Source organism: Mytilinidion resinicola (assembly GCF_010093595.1).
Source record: "Mytilinidion resinicola strain CBS 304.34 unplaced genomic scaffold BDZ99scaffold_9, whole genome shotgun sequence".
Classification (NCBI taxonomy): Eukaryota; Fungi; Ascomycota; class Dothideomycetes; order Mytilinidiales; family Mytilinidiaceae; genus Mytilinidion; species Mytilinidion resinicola.
The window spans coordinates 1,193,768-1,211,331 of record NW_022985445.1 but is presented as its reverse complement, the minus strand read 5'-3'; the positions used below and the strand labels follow the sequence as shown (position 1 = coordinate 1,211,331).

The following is a 17,564-nucleotide window of genomic DNA, read 5'->3' as shown; positions in this document are numbered from 1 at the left end:
GGCCCCAGCCTTCTTGGCCTGATGCAATTTTTGCAACAACGCTACCCAAAGGACATAGGAAACGCATCTGGAAATAGTGGGAACGACCTCCTCTTCCTCCCCTACATTATGCATTAGAGAACCCATGAAGCGGGAGAGAAAGAAGGGAGAGAGAGAGAGAGGGAGAAAGCTTGAAAGTAGAAAGTAAAAAAAAGTCGAAGTAATAGAAGAAAGAAGAAGAAGAAGAACTGAAAGAAGACGCTCCCGCTGAACACCGCACCGCCTCAAAGCGGCAGTCGTCAGAATCAGCATCAACAAATGAAAAAATGAAAAAAAGGAGAAAGTCGGCAACCCATTCATCCTGAAAACCCCAACATGAAGTGAAGACGTGAAACCCAAAGACATCTCCCTAAGCCTCATCATCAACCTAGCTGCGAATCATTTCTCCGCGACCGACGTCTCCTCCACAAACTCCCCTGCCCGCATGATATTCGAAAACTCCTCCACCTCCTCTACTTCATCTTCGTCCTCCTCTTCGATGATCTCCCCGCTCCGTCGCCCCTGCACGCTCGCGCTCCGAGAGTTGTTCTCGCTCCGCTGCCGTGACGTGCTCGGGCTGCCGTGCTGGCTCACATGTAGCATCGGCCCTTTGAAAGGGGAGCGTTTCCTCTTCGCGAAGACGAGGCCCGGACTAACGAGACCACCGCCGCCGAATGCAGCGCCGCCTTCGCTGACCGGGGCGCGTACGATGCGGACGTTTGAGGGGAAGGAGGATGTGGTTGGGGTGGCGGGGAGGACTTTGACCGAGGCGTGGGGGGATTTTGTGGGTTTGGAGGTTGTGGAGACGGAGGGGGAGGCGAGGGAAGCGGATGAGGTAGATGAAGCTTTGGAATGCGAGTGGTGGTGGTGGATAGACCGAACCGATGATACAGATGACGAGGTGGATTTGCGGCCACGGAGGCCGACAGAGCTACGGCGGTAGGAAGAGCGTGGTGTTAAGGGGGAGGGAGATAGTGAAGGCCGTTTTGTAGATACGGTGCTGCCGTTTGTGGAGATTCGAGGGCGTTGGGGAAAAGAGGCGCGAGTCTGGAGGTCAGGGCGGCTGTTGTTGCCGGAGGGTCGGTTGGAGAGAGCGCCAGCGCTTGAGAGGCGTCGGGTATCCGGGGATTTCTTGCCTTGTGATAGTTTTGGAGAGTTGTTACTGCTTGGTTTTGAGCCTGGCGACTTTGCCCGTTTGGACGTCTCTTTGAGCCAATTTCGGAAAGCAGCCAGCTGGTTTATGAACGGTTGTTGGTACTTCCGACGGCGTTTTGGAACGAAGCCATTCGGATTGAGTAGGTCAGGATTATTTGAAACCACCTGGAGCATGCTACTTCTAGATCTCCTTACCTCCTTTGGAGGTAAAGGAGGCCGATTTCTTGAGGAGTCTGAGGACCGGGAATCTTTCTCGACGGGAGGAGGTGGTTGCTCTGAGTCTGGAGTCGATTGCGTCTCGGGCAGGCGTGGCAAGTCTGATATGCCACCTATGAACATATTAGCACTAGCAATAGATGATATTATGTCTAAGTCTACTCACCGGTGACGCTCTTCCTTTTCATGTTCCGACCGCGACTCTTTGGAGGATCGCCGATCAAGGGAGTATGCTGGCCTTCTTCATCAGTCTCTCTGATAGTAGGAGCAAGTCTTTCTAGTCGGCTACTGGCTGCACTCAGCCGTCTTAAACTCTTTGCCTCCGCCTCGCGTTCCTTGCGCTTACGTTCTCTTCTTTTGGCTTTCCTCTCCTCCTTCTCTATCAATAGCGCCCACCACCCAGCCAGGACATCGCATCGCTGGGCAAGGACGTTTTCTATGACCATATCAATATCAACGCCGGCACTTCGCATTCGTTGCAGTGTTTCCTTCTCCAGGTCGGTGGTGAACTGTGCCGGTTGTTGTAACTTCAAAATTGCTTGCTGTTGAGGGGCGTGGTCCGCAAGCCAGGGGTGTTGCAGAATGTCAGCTAACGAAGGCCGTAAAATGGGTCGTTTCGACAGTAATTGTCCGATCAGTTCTTTTGCCTGTGGAGGGAAGTGCTCTGGGTAGTTTGGTTCCTCCTTCAGAATTCTCATCTTCGTGATAGTTTCGTCATCGTCGTCAAATGGCAATTCTCCAGCGAGCAGCGCATATAGGATAATCCCTAAGCTCCATACATCCACTTTTTCGCCGGCATATTTCTCCCCCTTCAGCATCTCTGGCGCGCTGTAGCACACTGTGCCGCACCACGTTTGGAGGTAACTCGACTTGCCCTCGTATTCCCGTGTGAAACCGAAATCCACCAGCTTGACATTTTCGTGCTTGTCCAGAAGGATATTTTCCAGCTTCAGATCTCGGTGCACGCATGATTTGTTGTGGACGTATGACACTGCGCCGACGAGTTGCGTGAAGATTCTCTGGACTTTCGCCGGCTCAATTGCGCCCTTGTCGAGAAGGTAGTTGTACAGCTCGTCCCCTAAAATTTGGTACCGCGTCAGAACTTATTCCTACCAAAAGGAAGGAGAGGGCTGGGGGATAAAACGTACCTGGGCAGTATTCCAGGACTAGCCATACCAACGACTCGGTTACAATGACTTCGTATAGCCTAGCAATGTGTGGGTGGAGGAATTGCCGGTGGTGGTGTATCTCTCTCGCCAGGTTCGCATCGTCCTTGTTCGCCGACTTGAGCACGACCTGCGCGCAGATTAGCTCAGAGCTCCCTTGTTGTTGTCTGGTATCTTGCGCACCTTTGAGCCATTGGTGAGCTTGTGAGATGCCAGGTAGACTTTGCCAAACGATCCCTTGCCTATGAGGCGCCCCAGGGTGTAGTTACCAACACTGGTGAGGTCCTTCGAAGAGAACTCACTGCGGCTAGGTCAGTGAAATTCAGACGCGAGGGAGAGGGTGGAATATTACTCGAGAAGTTGCTTGTAGGAATTGGCAAGCTTTTTCCGCTGGGCTTCTTGATGGTTCTTCAGCGAGGCCTGCATGGGTCGAGGTGGACGAGGCTGCTCGGAGGATCATGTGTATTGGCGGCCGTGGGCGGAACAGACTCGAGACGGGAGGGCGAGGGCGGAGGAAGAATACAGAGCGGGAGAGGGGCGCGGGGAGAGGAAGAATGGCAGTGGTCGCGATCTTTGGATGGTGTTTCGCTGGAGGTTCGCTCTTCTTGGACCTCGCCCATTGACACGGCACGCTTTGCGCGGCTGATTGGCCATGCCGTCTCCCGCGGGCCCCGTTAGTGCTCAGCCCGGCATCCGCCTTAACGGGTATCCATAAATAAGACGTTTGGCACGCTATGTTTACTATTTCAGAATATGCTACGGACGTACCGACAATTCAACGAACTTGGAGATACACCTCCTTCTCGATTTCAATGTTGGGGGTCTCTCTCGTGGCTCAAGACTCACGTTTCAGAGCACGAATACACGTCCGTACTCCACCTGCCCAACAGCTCCGAAGACTGCACTGCCTAGGTGCCTTTGATTATATGTGGACCTCAGGAAGCAGATCGGACCTCAAAGGAAGTAATGTCTACTTATTTGCTTATACATTTTACTCACACACTCCGTCAGCCCCCTATAACTTGCTCGGAACACTGATATACGTCTGGCCCAGCTTCAGCATCGCCACAGCCTCCGCGACCATCTCGTCCACAATCTCCTTGGCCGGTTGGATCTTTTCTATGACAGCCGCAACTTGGCCCATCAGGAAGGGCTTATCCGTATCCTTCCCGTCGTCCATATCCTTCGTCATGGGCACAATACCCTGCTCCGTCAAATTCTTGATCTCGTCCGGCCTGCTCTCCCAATCTCGAATATAGTCATTCATCCTCACCCGCAGCGGCCGTCCAGTCACCACCAGCGTCCTCAGCGTGTCCGTGAACGACGCGCTGACAACGTCCTTCTTGTGCAACTCCGAGCAGCCTGCCTCCGTGGAGGCAACGAACCGCGTGCCCACCCACACGCCCTGCGCACCCTGCATCAGACTACTCGCCAGACTGCGCCCATTGTAGATTCCTCCCGCCGCGACCACCATTGCTGGCTCGCCCGTCAGCGGGCTCTTGTACCGCCTCGCCACATCCACTACCGAGGGGATGAGTATGCTGTTCGCGATATCGCCCGTATGCCCTCCTCCTTCGCCGCCCTGTGCACATACAATGTCCACGCCTGCATTCAGCGCCTTAACCGCATGCTTCGGCGCGCCAACCATGTTCATAATCAGAATGCCCGCCTCATGTAGTCTCTTGATTGTTCGTGCGGGAGGGACACCAACAGCGCTGACGAACAGCTTTGCGCCGTTCTTGATCGTGACCTCGATGAGCTCGTCCAGGTGGCCGTGGGTGTAGTCATGGTTGGTCTTGCGCGCGTTGCCTCCGACCTGCGGGAGCGCGAGATCGACGCCAAAAGGGAGAGATTTATCCGTCAGGTTTGCTTTCAGCTCATCTATGATGGTCTGGAGCTGATCTGGTGTGTATCCTAGGCCTCCGATGACACCCAAGCCGCCTGCGTTGGACACGGCCGCTGCGAGAGGGCCGCCGGAGGTTCGAGCCATGCCGGCGAGGATGATGGGGTATTTGATCCCCAGGAGCTTCGAGAGCGGCGTTTCGAGCGAGGGAGTCGCCATTGTGGAGGGTTGGAGGGTGGAGAGGTGTGGTTGGTCAATGGATGCTTGTGGAACTATGGAGGCTCTGTTGCGATTGAATGGGGTATGTTGGAATTGTAGAAGCACATATAAAAGACCGGCAAACACCGAGGCATGGTAATTCGAGGGTAAATGTGAAGCTGGTGGGTCGCGGTCCGCAGCAACGTGCAGTGTGGTCCATTTGCGGGGGCGCCGAGGTAAGCTGGGGCAAGTAGCGTTCATCGACTCAACACCAAACGGCTCCTCGTGCCGAAAATTGCCAGGCCAGAGTGTTCGAAGGCCTGGATCCCACCGTCATCACCTTTTCACCATGCAATTACCCAAGAAATAGCTGCATGGTCTACACTTCATGGAGTCACTGCAACTGCTCCGTCTGTGAGCAGCCAAACCACGCGAGATTTGGAGCATTGTTGAGCAAGCGATACACCTAGTCAAACACAAATGCGGAGTAGATATCAAGTCGGTTTAAAACTAAAGGCGGGCAGGACCCCCGAAAGTCAATGCTTACGAACAACTTCACTGAAGCTAGCAGACCGCACTCGCATACCACCTCTCAACGCTTGATGCCATTGACCTGTCCGTTGGTCTGCCTGTGACCGTTGACCTTCACCCCATTGACAAGATTCTGTGGCGGGGGTGGAGGGGGTGGCACCGGACCAAATGGTCGGCGTTCTGGGGGATCGATGACATCTTCCTCCGTCTCATCACCTTCCTCTCCACTGACTTCTTCATCGTCATCATCCTCATACGCGTATTCGCTCTCCGTCGCTTCCTCGTCATATGTGTCTAGATCATTCACGTTGACCTGTCCACGACCTTGAGCTTGCATCCCGCGACAGAGCTTCTCTAGATTCTCGTTCTTCTTGCGCAGAAGCTCCATCTCCTTGTCTTTCCTAGCCATCTCTTTCTGGGTTCGGGTTCGCTCCTCGGCCATCTCAAGTATATTTCGGCTAGTTGCTTCCTGTTTCCTTGTCAAGTTGTGGTTTTCCTTCTCTAGGCGTTTCGTCTTCTTGGACATCTCCTCCATTTCCTTTCGGAACGTCAGAAATAAATCGTTGGAATTGTTGAGGGTTTCTTCGACCTGCATCTGGTCAGCATTAACCTCTATATGTCGAAAAACGAGGAAGAAAGCTGGGCTAAATAGCGAATACCTTACCTGCTTGAACTTTTCAACGTAGATGTTTAGCTGAGTACGCAATTCGGACTCTGTTTGGGAGAAAGTGGATACCTGTCTTGTCAATTGGTGGGATTTGGAAGATTCCACTTCTTGAGCTTTGCGCTGCTGATCCAGCCGTGCCATCTGATATTGGATTTCAAGTTCCTTCGTTCGCAGAAGAGAGTGGAACTGAAGCTCCCGTAATTCGTATTGGTCAATGAATGATTTGAACTTCTGGCGAAATCTGGGGAGCATTTAGTAGAGTCCTGCAGATCCAGCGTCGAAAGGGCGTACAAATCGTCAAGCTCCATATTTAGATCCTGGGCTTCGGGTTGCCCCTGTGAATTGATGACATCGTCAACATTGGCCACCATAGCCTCCAGCCTGGCATGCAGCTCTGCGCGAGCCTTGGATTCGTTCGTCTCGAGCTTGTGATATTCATCCTGGGTTCAATAAGCGTATGGCCACGTCAAATCCACGCAAGGGCCGTTTCCCACTAACTTTCAGCTTCTTGTTGTCCTTGGTTACGTCGCGAGACAGCTTCTCGAGCTTGTCCTTCATTGTCGTGACCCTATTTAGCTCCGTCCTCCCAGCATCTTTCTCCTTCTGCAACTGGTCTCCGCGCTTTTTGGCCTTGATATGATCGCGCTCCGTCCGTTTCATGTCCTGAAGCAACTCTGTGTATTTCTTCTGAACAACTTCGAGGCGCGACATTGGCGTTTCCATGGTTGAAAGGAGATGGGATAGGTCTCGATTCGCCTTTTTGACTTCGCGTTCTAATTCAGACCGTAACAAATTAGCCATCCGTGTCTATAAGCTTAAACCATCCCTGACCGCAAATCTGAGAATCATGGGACTGTCACGGAGTCCAGTTCTTCAGCCACGGCACGAGACTCGCTACCAGAGGCACCCAGGAACTTCAGGGTAGAAGAAATAGGGCCAACCAAGGGAATAGCACCCACCAATTTCAGCGTCTTGCTCCTTGTCACCAGCAGCATCCGATTCCAGCTGCGCGATCTTCGCCTGGATCTGCTTCTGCTGCTCTAACGGGTCCGTGCTTTTCTTGCCCTTCCCTTTCTTCGGAGGGGCTCCCGCAGGAGTGGCGTGCTGATGGGAGGCCATGGGAGCTGACGACGCGGACGGTTCGCGGGAGATGGACGAGTTGCGGCTGCTCTCCATAACATGACCGGGGCTTGAGCGAGCGTGTGCAGATGTTGCTTGGTGTTGATGGGCGACGGTCGCCATATGCTTAGACCCAGATCTACGACTTCAGTCTGCAGACCCAAACGACGTCTGCAATCCGCCCAGATTCAACACCCAACAGCCTTCGGTGGCAACGTATCGATAATCACATAGGATTGAGCAACAGGCCGGGCGGATCAGGAGCTTTGGCGGAAGAGTGGCGGTCTGAGGATGTTCGGGCTTCTCGGAGTCGTCGGGTTGAAGGGTGGAGCTGAGTCGTCGAGCGCGCGCTGGGGCGTGGTATTGCAGTAAGAATGAAAGCGTTAACGTGTGAGGAGCGGGAGAGTATGCTGGGCACTATTGCGCTAGAGTTGCATGCGCAGCGAGGGTAATCGGCCGTGGTAGGGCAGGAGGGGACGAGTGGTGGTCTCGGCAAGAGACTTCAGTTCGCTCCAGCAACCAAGGGGTGATGGGATGCTTCACTTGACGACGAGGCCACCCTCAGGAGTAACAATGCGACGCGATGTTCAGAGCAGTAGCACATTAACCAGAGTCCTCATATTATGGTCTAATTGCTATTCCTTTTCCCGTCGTCCTGATTCCAGGCTGAAGTCAATTCAATACACTCACGATGGGGGCCTGTAAAATGACCGTGCTTGGCAAGCCTGAAGCTGCATTATGCAACGACCTAGGTAGGCACTAAGGCAGGCACTACACCATGGATGGCTTTCTGATTTGTTTCAAGGAATGTGTACACGCCTCTCACTATCTAACGTGTGTGAAGATGCTTGTACACATTTGAACAAGACAAAGGGCTAGCATTTTAAACAGTCGGTAAGCTTCAAGGCCTGGTCAAAAGGCTTGTGCTGCAAAGTTGTGAATGTGCTGGTGCATGCCAAGTGTGGTCCATTTAACAGGCCCCGTGCGTGCGCCACTAGACGATTTCGAGGTCCTCGGTCTATTACATCGCGTCATGCTCCAGGAATTCTTTTTCTCCACGCTGTTGCTACTTCACATCTACGAGTCTGCCATGCTTCGGTGCTCTCGGTCATCTCTATGGGCGTCGCACGTCGCTGCGCCGTCTTCGAGACTCTCGACAGGCCGCCCGTTTCGTCGAGGATTCGCCGCAGTGAGCGATGTCTCCAGCCAGCCAAAGATCGGAGAGCAACTTCACGGCTTCACTCTCAAGCGCGTCAAACAGGTCCCTGAGCTGGAGCTCACGGCTTTCCAGCTCCAGCACGACAAAACCGGTGCCGACTACCTCCACATCGCCCGCGACGACTCCAACAATGTCTTCTCCATCGGCTTCAAAACCAATCCACCAGATGACACGGGGGTTCCGCACATCTTGGAACATACTACCCTCTGTGGAAGCGAGAAGTCGGTACACTATTCGTATCTCCGTGAAAACACGTTAATAAAAATCTAGGTACCCCGTTCGCGATCCCTTCTTCAAGATGCTTCCTCGGTCACTATCGAATTTTATGAACGCCTTTACTTCTGCCGATCATACTTCCTATCCTTTCGCCACCACAAATGCGCAAGATTTTAGGAACCTGATGTCGGTGTATCTCGATGCGACTCTTCACCCGTTGCTCAACTCGAACGACTTCACGCAGGAAGGGTGGCGAATAGGCCCCGAGAACCCTTTGGCAGTCGCTTCAGGAGAAGGGGGAGAAGCGAAGAAACTCGTCTTCAAGGGCGTTGTCTACAATGAAATGAAGGGCCAAATGTCGGATGCTAGCTACCTGTTTTACGTCCGATTCCAGGACCACCTCTTTCCCGATATCAACAATTCGGGCGGGGACCCTCAAAAGATTACCGATCTCACATGGGAGCAATTGCGGAAGTTCCACGCCGACCACTACCATCCGAGCAACGCAAAGGTTTTCACATATGGCGACCTCCCATTAGCCGACCATCTTAAAGAAATCGATGCTAGATTGGGTCAATTTAGCCAAATTCAAGTGGATAGCGACATCAAAGCACCAATAAGTCTAGATGATGGTCCGAAGTATGTCACAGTCAAGGGGCCCACAGATCTCCTCATGCCGCCAGACATGCAGTACAAGACGTCCACCACATGGCTTATGGGAGATACTACCGATGTTCTCGAAAACTTCTCTCTGGGTCTCTTGGGTAACCTTTTACTCGATGGCTACGGATCCCCATTCTATCGTAACCTCATCGAATCAGGACTTGGTGCAGATTTTAGCCCAAACACTGGGTATGATAGTGCTGGAAAAGTTGGCGTGTTCTCTGTTGGATTAAACGGAGTCAAGATGGAAGATGTTCCAAAAGTCAAAGAGGCTGTCGCCAAAACATTTTTGGAAGCCAGGACAAACGGATTTGACAAAATCAAGGTTGACGGTATCCTACATCAGCTTGAGCTTTCTTTGAAGCACAAGACGGCGCACTTTGGTATGGGTGTCATGCAGAGACTACAGCCGGGCTGGTTCAATGGTGTCGATCCGATGGATGCCTTAGCTTGGCAAGAAACTGTCTCCGCCTTCCAAAATAGATATGCCAAGGGAGGTTATCTCGAGAGTCTACTCGATAAATATCTACTAAACGACAAAACGCTCACCTTCACCATGGAGCCATCGGAAACATACAGCGAAGAATTAGTCGCTGAAGAGAGCCAAAGACTCGCGGACAAAATCTCTGAGACCACCGAGAAATTCTCGAGCAAAGAAGAGGCCGAACAATACCTGGAAAAGCGCGAGCTCGAGCTTCTAGAGGTCCAGGAAAATGCAAGAAATGCAGATCTTAGCTGCCTCCCAAGTGTACATGTCAAAGACATACCTCGTCAAAAAGAAAGGAAAGAAGTCCGACACAGCTCCCTGGGCGATGTGAAGGTTCAATGGCGGGAAGCTCATACTAACGGACTGACCTATTTCCGTGCTATCCAGCAACTTGAGAATCTCCCTGATGAGTTACGAGAAATGATCCCTTTGTTTAGCAGCGCGATTATGCGACTTGGCACCGAAGACAAGACTATGGAACAGCTCGAAGAGCTGATCAAGCTCAAGACTGGCGGCATATCCGTTGGATATCATTCCTCGCCTTCTCCGGATTCTGTAGAGTCATACCAGGAAGGGCTCTCTTTCACTGGCTATGCGTTAGATCGAAACGTGCCCGCAATGTATGACTTACTTCGGACAGTCATCTTCGAGACAAATTTCGACGGACCTGAGGCAGAAAAGCAAATCCGGGAACTGCTCCAGAGTTCCTCAAGTGGCGCTGTCAATTCCATTGCAGAAACGGGTCATTCTTTTGCTCGCACGTTTGCAGAGGCTGGATTGACTCCAATTGGACGCCTGAACGAACAGACTGGTGGTTTGTCACAGATCAAACTTACCACTGGTCTGGCATCGCGTCCTGTTTCCGAGTCTCTGGATGACGTTATCCAGAAGCTGAAGGCCATACAGTCCATCGCCATCTCGAATAGCACGACATTTCGAGTGGCTCTCAACTGCGGTAACGAGAGCTCATCGTCCAACCAAGAAGCCTTGCAGCGATTTCTGACTGGGCTGCCAACCGAATCTGCAAATATCACCTCGACTTCCGAACGACTACAGTACCCTCGAAACTCTAAATCGTTCTTCCCCCTACCATATCAGGTCTACTATGCTGGCCTCGCCATTCCAACAGTTCCTTATACCAATGACGCCGGAGCTCCACTGGAAATCCTAGCCCAGCTCCTGACTCACAAGCACCTACATCACGAGATTCGTGAGAAGGGCGGTGCATACGGAGGCGGAGCTTACAGTCGGTCTCTCGGCGGCGTATTCGGCTACTACAGCTATCGTGATCCGAACCCCCAAAACACCATCAAGATCATGACCGAGGCCGGCGCCTGGGCCCGCGATCGCAATTGGACAGCCCAAGACCTGGAAGAGGCCAAGCTGAGCGTCTTCCAGGGTTATGACGCGCCGCAGAGCGTCAGCCAGGAGGGCATGCGACTCTTCCTCTCCGGAATCGACGACGACATGCTCCAACGGCGGAGAGAGCTTCTCCTCGACGTCACCGCCGAGCAAATCAAAGCTGTAGCGGACAAGTACCTCGTACAAGGTGCTTCGCGCAGCAACCTCGCCATCTTAGGTGAACGTAGAGACTGGGCCACCAAGGAAGCCGGGTGGGACATCCGTGATCTAGGAATGGCCGACAAGATCAAGGAGATCACGAAACAATCGCCAGAGCAGTAGAACTCGATCCCGCTTACGGTTTCCTTTTCTTTGGCATGTAAAAATATGCATACGCATCTAGATGTTGTAAATATCTTGTACTCTACTCACCAGCATAGCAGGCGTCATCTAGGGATTTTTCAGCATCGCAAGCGCTTCAATACGAATCTTATATTCATACATATCCCCTTCAATTTCTGCTAAGCTTACCACGCCTCCTCAGCCAGCCCAACCCATTCGTCAAGATATCACCTTCCGCAAACCCCCCACCTATATTTATCCCGTCTCCCCAATCTCCTTATCCCCCTAACTAGCGCGAGTCTACACAACCAAAAACGTCTCCAACTTTCCCCCATGTTGGCCGACGCTCAACTCCGTGCCTCAGGCACACGCGCAAGATCAACGCTCGTTTACCAGCCAACCCCCAGCGGATGTGAGGAACCCCTCGGGGAAGTCTCCCTGTTGTGGGGCGTCGCGCGGTGGCGGCGGCGCCCGTTATCAGATCTACTTGCGTTCCTGAGTTCAGTGGGCTTGCGGACTAAAACGGTGTGCACATTTCTTTTATAACAAAGGGAAGTGTGATTTTGGATGTGATTCTGGTACGGCATGGTCGTGAGGCGGTAGAGCAGAGTATGGAACGGGAGGGCTTGGGGCGGTGAGACGGAGTGTTGGGAGCTGGTCTGTGAATCAGAGATAGGTCCGGTGTTCTTTGTGCGTGAATGGGACGATAAAGTAATACGAATTTCCTTTGATGAAACTCGTTCTGAGGTCCCTCGAGTCATGGAAGCAGTGAGAAAAGATAAGTAAGTTTCGGCTTCAAATCAGATCGTATTCCAGTACCGTTTTCCCATGCGTTGATAGTTTCCCAAGGCCTCCCGCACTATGCCAGAAAATCTTCCTAAGATGTCCCATTCCAGACCTCGCTTTTCAGATGTATGGAATCTACATCTAGCCGCCCGAATTCGAGCGCAGATGAGGTCCGTTTTGACAGTACTCCGATGACCTCGAGATACCCCAAGCCATGCCAATGTCACGGTCCACAGGACGTAAGGTTCGCAAGCGTGGAAACCAAGCCCTTAGATTCCACATTCAACCCGAATTAGACCACAGAAACAGAATCGATTACAGTAGAACAAGCTATCCATCCAAGAGCCAGTCCACGCGACGTCGAGTCGCTCCTGCGCACGTCACAGTCAAACCCAGCGCCCAGGGATCCGGGGGTTAAAAATTCAACGGCTGCGGTCAAGCTATATAGCCGGGAGCCCAGTCCGCGCCGATGTCGACTCGGTTAGTTAGCGCATGCTATTGAGGAAGAAAGGACTCGAGATCAGAACCTCGACATTGAGGGTTTGAATCGGGCGGGTGTCAAATACGAGTTTCCCACTCCGCTAGTGGAGTCCAAACGCGTGTACAGTAACTAGGACAAATGCTTTCCTTACGCCTTGCCAACACCGCCTGTCATGTTTCAATGAAACCCGGAGCCTAGTGCCTCGTAGTATTTTCAGTATGCCGAGTGGGAGAGCATTTCGGCATTTTAGACAACTAGTAAACTCGCGAGGCTACTACACACAGCGTCAGTAGTGTACGCAGATGAGAAATGTATTCGTTGCCCCCGTTTCTATTAGTACGTTAGAGCCCCCCCCCCAAACAGTGGTAGGAAAGTTGTACGGATATCTTTGATAAGGCACTGTACTGTATGTATAAGGATCTTCATATCGTTATAGAACTAGCTACGTAACTAGACCCGGCGGCGTAATCGATTTGACCCGACTACCAATCAACAGTATCGTACCAACATAAATCTCAATCCAACAACCGCTTGCAAAACGCGGCTAAAATTTTGTCCCCTGCTAAGAATAGCTAATCATTTTACTTGACAAGCTTGCACACCAAGTCTTGCGCGCCGACCGAGTCGCCCTCGCGCACGCCTAGGTGGCTGACCTTGCCCGAGTGCGGTGCTGAGATGACCATTTCCTGCAATGCGGATTAGCCTTTGCCAGAACATTAGATTGTTTGTGAGAGAGCTTACCATCTTCATAGCACTGAGCACAGCAATCGGATCTCCCTTCATGACGTCCGAGCCGTCATGCACGCGCACTTCAACAACCACACCTGCCATCGGCGAGCCGACCTGGCTGCTATCGGTGGGATCCGCCTTCGGCCTGCTGACATTCTCAACCGCCGCGTGCTGATCCTCGACCGTGACTGTTCGGCCCTCACCGTTCATCTCGTAGAACACCTCCCTCAACCCAGTCTGCTCGCTCAACGGGCCGATAGCAAGAAGCTTGAGGATAAGCACCTTACCCTTCTCCAGCTCAACGTGGAACTCCTCTCCGACCTCGGGACGGGCGAGGAAGTAGCGTGTCGGCAGGACAGAGAGGTCGCCGTATTTGCTCGTGAACTTCTTGTAGTCCTCGAAGACTTTGGGATACATGACGTACGACGCGACGTCACACTCGGTGGCATCGCCCCACTTGGACTTGAGGTCGGCCTTGACCTTCACAAGATCAACAGCCTCGAGGTAAGCACCTGGCCGCTTGTCCATCTTGCGGCGGTCACGGAGGGCCTGCGAGCGGAGGGGTTCGGGGAAGCCGCCGTAGGGTTGGCCCATGAGGCCCTCGAAGAACTCGAGGACGGAGGACGGGAAGTCGAGCTGCTCAGCCTTTGCGAGCACGTCGTCGTAGGAGAGGTTGTTAGAGACCATGAATTGAGCCAGGTCACCGACGACCTTGGATGTGGGAGTAACCTTGACAATATCGCCAAGGAGATCGTTGGCTTGCTCATAGGCCTTCTTGGTTTGGGCCCATTGCTCGCCAAGGCCTTGTTGCGAGGCCTGGAAGATGAGGTTGGTGAGTTGGCCACCAGGGATTTCATGCTCATAGACTTCGGGGTCGGGGCCTGTAAGGCCGGCTTCGAAGGGAGAGTACAGCAGGCGGAGCTGTGCCCAGTAGTTGTCCAGATGCCTGACCATGTGTCCATCGAGACCGGGGTCATGATCAGTACCCTCGAGGGAAGCCAAGAGGGCACCAACGCTTGGCTGGGAAGTCATGCCGGACATGCTATCGATAGCAGTGTCAACGGCATCGGCGCCAGCATAAGCGCAGGCGACCATGGAGGCGACACCAGTACCGGCAGAGTCATGGGTATGGACGTGGATTGGAAGATCCGGATATTTCTTTCGGATAGCTCCAATAAGCAGGGTAGCAGCCCTAGGCTTCAGAACACCGGCCATGTCCTTGATGCCCAGAACGTGTGCACCCATGGCTACAATCTTGTCGACCACGTTCATGTAGTATTCAAGATTGTACTTCTTCTTAGGGTTCAGCATATCACCACTAAAACCCGGTTAGCGATGGGCTCAAGGAGTAGAGAGAGGTCATCTATCGAACCTGTAACAGACGGTCGCTTCCGCAACACCACCGGCCTTGAGGACGGCCTTGACACCGACCTCCAGTTGGTCAACATCATTGAGCGCATCGAATACGCGGAAGATGTCGACGCCGTGTTTCTTGGCCTGCTCAACGAAGTGGAAGATCGCGTTGTCGGGGAGCCTGTAATCGTTAGCATGTGATAGTCGCGAAAGCACGTGACACTTACGATGAATATGCAACACCATTGGCGCCTCTGAGAAGCATCTGGAAAGGAATGTTGGGTACTAGCTTCCTCATCTTCCTGAGCCTGTCCCACGGATCCTCATAAAGGAATCGCATAGCAACGTCGAAAGTGGCTCCACCCCAGCACTCGAGTGCCCAAGCATTGCTATAGGCGTGGCTAGTCTCTGTGGCAATGTTCAGCATGTCGACAGTCCGGACGCGGGTTGCCAAGAGGGACTGGTGGGCGTCCCGCCAAGTGGTGTCCATGATCAATGTCCCCTTATTTGCTCGAACCGCCTTGGCAAACGCCTCGGGGCCTTCCTTGACGATGATGTTCCTCCATCCCTTTTGGCAGGGCTGGGAGGTGTCGACCTTGTTACCACTGGAGTCGTGGAGGACTGGCATGATGATGTCACCCTTGAACTTGGGCTCGCCAATCTGGCCCTTGATTTGACTACCATTGACGGCAAGGTCACCAAGGTAAGCAAGGAGTTTCTGGGCGCGGTTCTGGCTGCCAACCAGGTCAAACAGCGCAGGGCTAGTAGGAGTTAGCGGTGATCTTGTTGTGAACACAACGCAGCTTGGCAACTTACGTATCGTCGATGAAGGTAGTCCAGCAAGTTCCCTCAATGAAGGTGGGGTTTGTGAGAAGCTTGATCAAAAAGGGGATATTGGTCTTGACGCCACGAATACGGAATTCGACAAGGGCGCGAAGCATCTTTCGTCGTACGATCTCATATGTGGATCCATGGCAACTGCACTTGACCAACATAGAGTCGTAATGTGGGGTAATAATGGCACCAGCGAAGCCGTTGCCGCCGTCCAGCCTTTAAGACACATATTAGCTTCTTTTTATCCACGCAACATCTCTACCAGACAGTGCGTTCATACCTGACACCGTTGCCGCCAGCGGAACGGTAGACTTCGATCTTGCCCGTATCCGGGGCGAAGCCATTGGCCGGGTCCTCGGTGGTGATACGGCACTGGATGGCAAAGCCGCGGGTGGAGATGGAGTCCTGGGTCAAGCCAAGCTGCTCGAGCGACGCACCAGCGGCGATCTGGATCTGGGCGGCGACGAGATCAATGCCGGTAATCTCCTCGGTGATGGTGTGTTCGACTTGGCTGTCTTATAGATCAGCACACACAATACCTTGGCAGTGATACGTTGGGAGCATAGCAGCTTGGCGCGTCTGTAGAGGAGCGGGGAGACTTACATTCTGGGGTTGATCTCGATGAAGTAGTAGCGGTTCTGCTGGTCGACGAGGAACTCAGCGGTGCCTGCGTTGCGGTAGTTGACCGACTTAGCGAGCCTGACGGCGTCGTTGAGGATAGCCTCGCGGGTCTCCTGGGGAAGATCCTTGGCGGGAGCAAGCTCGACGACCTTCTGGTGACGCCGTTGCACACTGCAGTCGCGCTCGTACAGATGCACGACATTGCCGAGGTTGTCGCCCAGCAGCTGGACCTCGATATGCTTCGGCTTATCCAAGAAGCGCTCCACGAAAACGGTGCCATTGCCGAATGCCGATTTGGCCTCTGACGTAGCGCGCTCAAACGACTCCTTCAGCGTCCCCTGCTCACGGACCACGCGCATGCCTCGCCCACCGCCGCCGAAGGCAGCCTTGATGATGATCGGGAAGCCATACTGGTCAGTGAACTCCTTGACCTCCTCGAACCTCTCGACCGGCCCGGGGGTGCCGGGGACAACCGGGACATCGCACTTGATAGCGAGCCTGCGCGCAGACACCTTGTCGCCAAGGGCATCGATCGTGTCGGGCGATGGTCCTACGAACTGGGATCGGTGAGTACAAGTCTACGCGTCGCAAAAGTAACAATAGGAATGCCGTGTCCCGCACGGACGATCTCGCCAAGGCCCCGCTGAGACAGGCCGAGCTGCGTCAAATGGCCCGGGGGCGGTGTATGCCCCTCGGACTCCGCCCCGCCCTCAACAAAAACCACTGCGAGAAATTGCAGGCTGGCGACGCGACACGAGGAAATGCTGTGAGACTTACAATGAGGCCTGCCTTCTCCACATTGCGCGCGAATTCAGCGTTCTCGGAGAGAAAGCCGTAGCCGGGATGGATCATGTTGACCTGGTGGGCAAGGGCGATTTTGATAATCTCATCGCCCGCGAGGTAGGCCCCAACGGGCGTGTACTGTCCCCGGTGTCCAATCTCGTAGGCCTCGTCAGCCTTCTGTCGGTGCATGCTGAGGCGGTCCTCATGGCTGTAGACGGCCACGGTGTGGAGGGACAGCTCGTGGGCGGTACGGAAGATGCGAATTGGGATCTCGCCGCGGTTGGCCACTGCTGAATGTTAGCCATGGAGCTGGGCGAGGTGCAAGAGAGCAGAGGCGTGCCCAAAATCTTCTTCAATTGCATGATAGAGCTGCTTGCCCGCAGCCGGTGGTGGACCGAGTGCCGGTGGATGTGATGCTCATCGTGCTGGGTATCGTGCTCGTCGTCGATAACAGCCTGCGCCGCGGCCGCGTGGTCGATCGCGAGACCAGCCATATTGAACAGCGGTGGTGTTTCGAGGCTGCGACGGTGGTGGTGACGGCGGGGAGGGAGGGTTGGGGCCGGGGGATTTTATGGGGGGGAGATGACGCTTGAGGGTTTTGATGAGCACCGTGGCCCAGACAGAGCAAAAGGAATAAGCTCAAGGCGGCGGCAGGAGCTGGCCAGAGCTCCCTCTTCTACCCCTCCCGCATCGACCCTTGGACCCCCAGCAAAACGCTCGATAAAGCTGCCTCGCGCCCCGTCCATGCTATTGGCCTTGTCCTACTCCCCACGGCTGCATCTCAATTTTCATGTCG

General features: G+C 53.7%; 6 protein-coding genes across 6 annotated transcripts; 2 read left to right on the top strand and 4 right to left on the bottom strand.

Annotated features, from left to right (window-relative positions):
* Nucleotides 1-92: 92 nt before the first annotated feature.
* On the bottom strand, nt 93-3,133 carry BDZ99DRAFT_462870 (kinase-like protein). The gene is made up of 5 exons (XM_033719949.1): nt 2,908-3,133; nt 2,739-2,856; nt 2,538-2,685; nt 1,556-2,467; nt 93-1,502 (listed from the first exon to the last, which is right to left on the bottom strand). The coding sequence occupies exons 1-5, from the start codon at nt 2,979-2,981 to the stop codon at nt 418-420; spliced, it is 2,337 nt and encodes a 778-aa protein (XP_033577247.1). The 5' UTR covers nt 2,982-3,133; the 3' UTR covers nt 93-417.
* Nucleotides 3,134-3,285: 152 nt separating this feature from the next.
* On the bottom strand, nt 3,286-4,823 carry BDZ99DRAFT_498438 (2-nitropropane dioxygenase). Its single transcript, XM_033723580.1, has one exon. It carries the CDS (start codon nt 4,615-4,617, stop codon nt 3,571-3,573), a length of 1,047 nt encoding a protein of 348 aa, XP_033577246.1. The 5' UTR covers nt 4,618-4,823; the 3' UTR covers nt 3,286-3,570.
* A 213-nt stretch (nt 4,824-5,036) lies between these two features.
* BDZ99DRAFT_442888 (uncharacterized protein) lies at nt 5,037-7,367 on the bottom strand. Its single transcript, XM_033717828.1, has 5 exons — nt 6,754-7,367; nt 6,293-6,567; nt 6,086-6,234; nt 5,792-6,035; nt 5,037-5,716 (listed from the first exon to the last, which is right to left on the bottom strand). Exons 1-5 carry the CDS (start codon nt 7,034-7,036, stop codon nt 5,189-5,191), a joined length of 1,479 nt encoding a protein of 492 aa, XP_033577245.1. The 5' UTR covers nt 7,037-7,367; the 3' UTR covers nt 5,037-5,188.
* On the top strand, nt 7,288-11,181 carry BDZ99DRAFT_488114 (uncharacterized protein; the record flags this gene model as incomplete). Its single annotated transcript, XM_033722888.1, has 3 exons — nt 7,288-7,318; nt 8,074-8,353; nt 8,403-11,181. 3 exons carry the CDS (start codon nt 7,288-7,290, stop codon nt 11,179-11,181), a joined length of 3,090 nt encoding a protein of 1,029 aa, XP_033577244.1.
* A 760-nt stretch (nt 11,182-11,941) lies between these two features.
* Nucleotides 11,942-12,602, top strand: BDZ99DRAFT_462867 (uncharacterized protein). Its single transcript, XM_033719948.1, has 2 exons — nt 11,942-11,963; nt 12,078-12,602. The coding sequence occupies exon 2, from the start codon at nt 12,182-12,184 to the stop codon at nt 12,383-12,385; it is 204 nt and encodes a 67-aa protein (XP_033577243.1). The 5' UTR covers nt 11,942-11,963; nt 12,078-12,181; the 3' UTR covers nt 12,386-12,602.
* A 250-nt stretch (nt 12,603-12,852) lies between these two features.
* On the bottom strand, nt 12,853-17,291 carry BDZ99DRAFT_508748 (pyruvate carboxylase). The gene is made up of 9 exons (XM_033724349.1): nt 17,109-17,291; nt 16,763-17,055; nt 15,968-16,542; nt 15,645-15,875; nt 15,347-15,580; nt 14,758-15,291; nt 14,550-14,711; nt 13,190-14,495; nt 12,853-13,134 (listed from the first exon to the last, which is right to left on the bottom strand). The coding sequence occupies exons 1-9, from the start codon at nt 17,260-17,262 to the stop codon at nt 13,030-13,032; spliced, it is 3,594 nt and encodes a 1,197-aa protein (XP_033577242.1). The 5' UTR covers nt 17,263-17,291; the 3' UTR covers nt 12,853-13,029.
* Between the last annotated feature and the right edge of the window lie 273 nt (nt 17,292-17,564).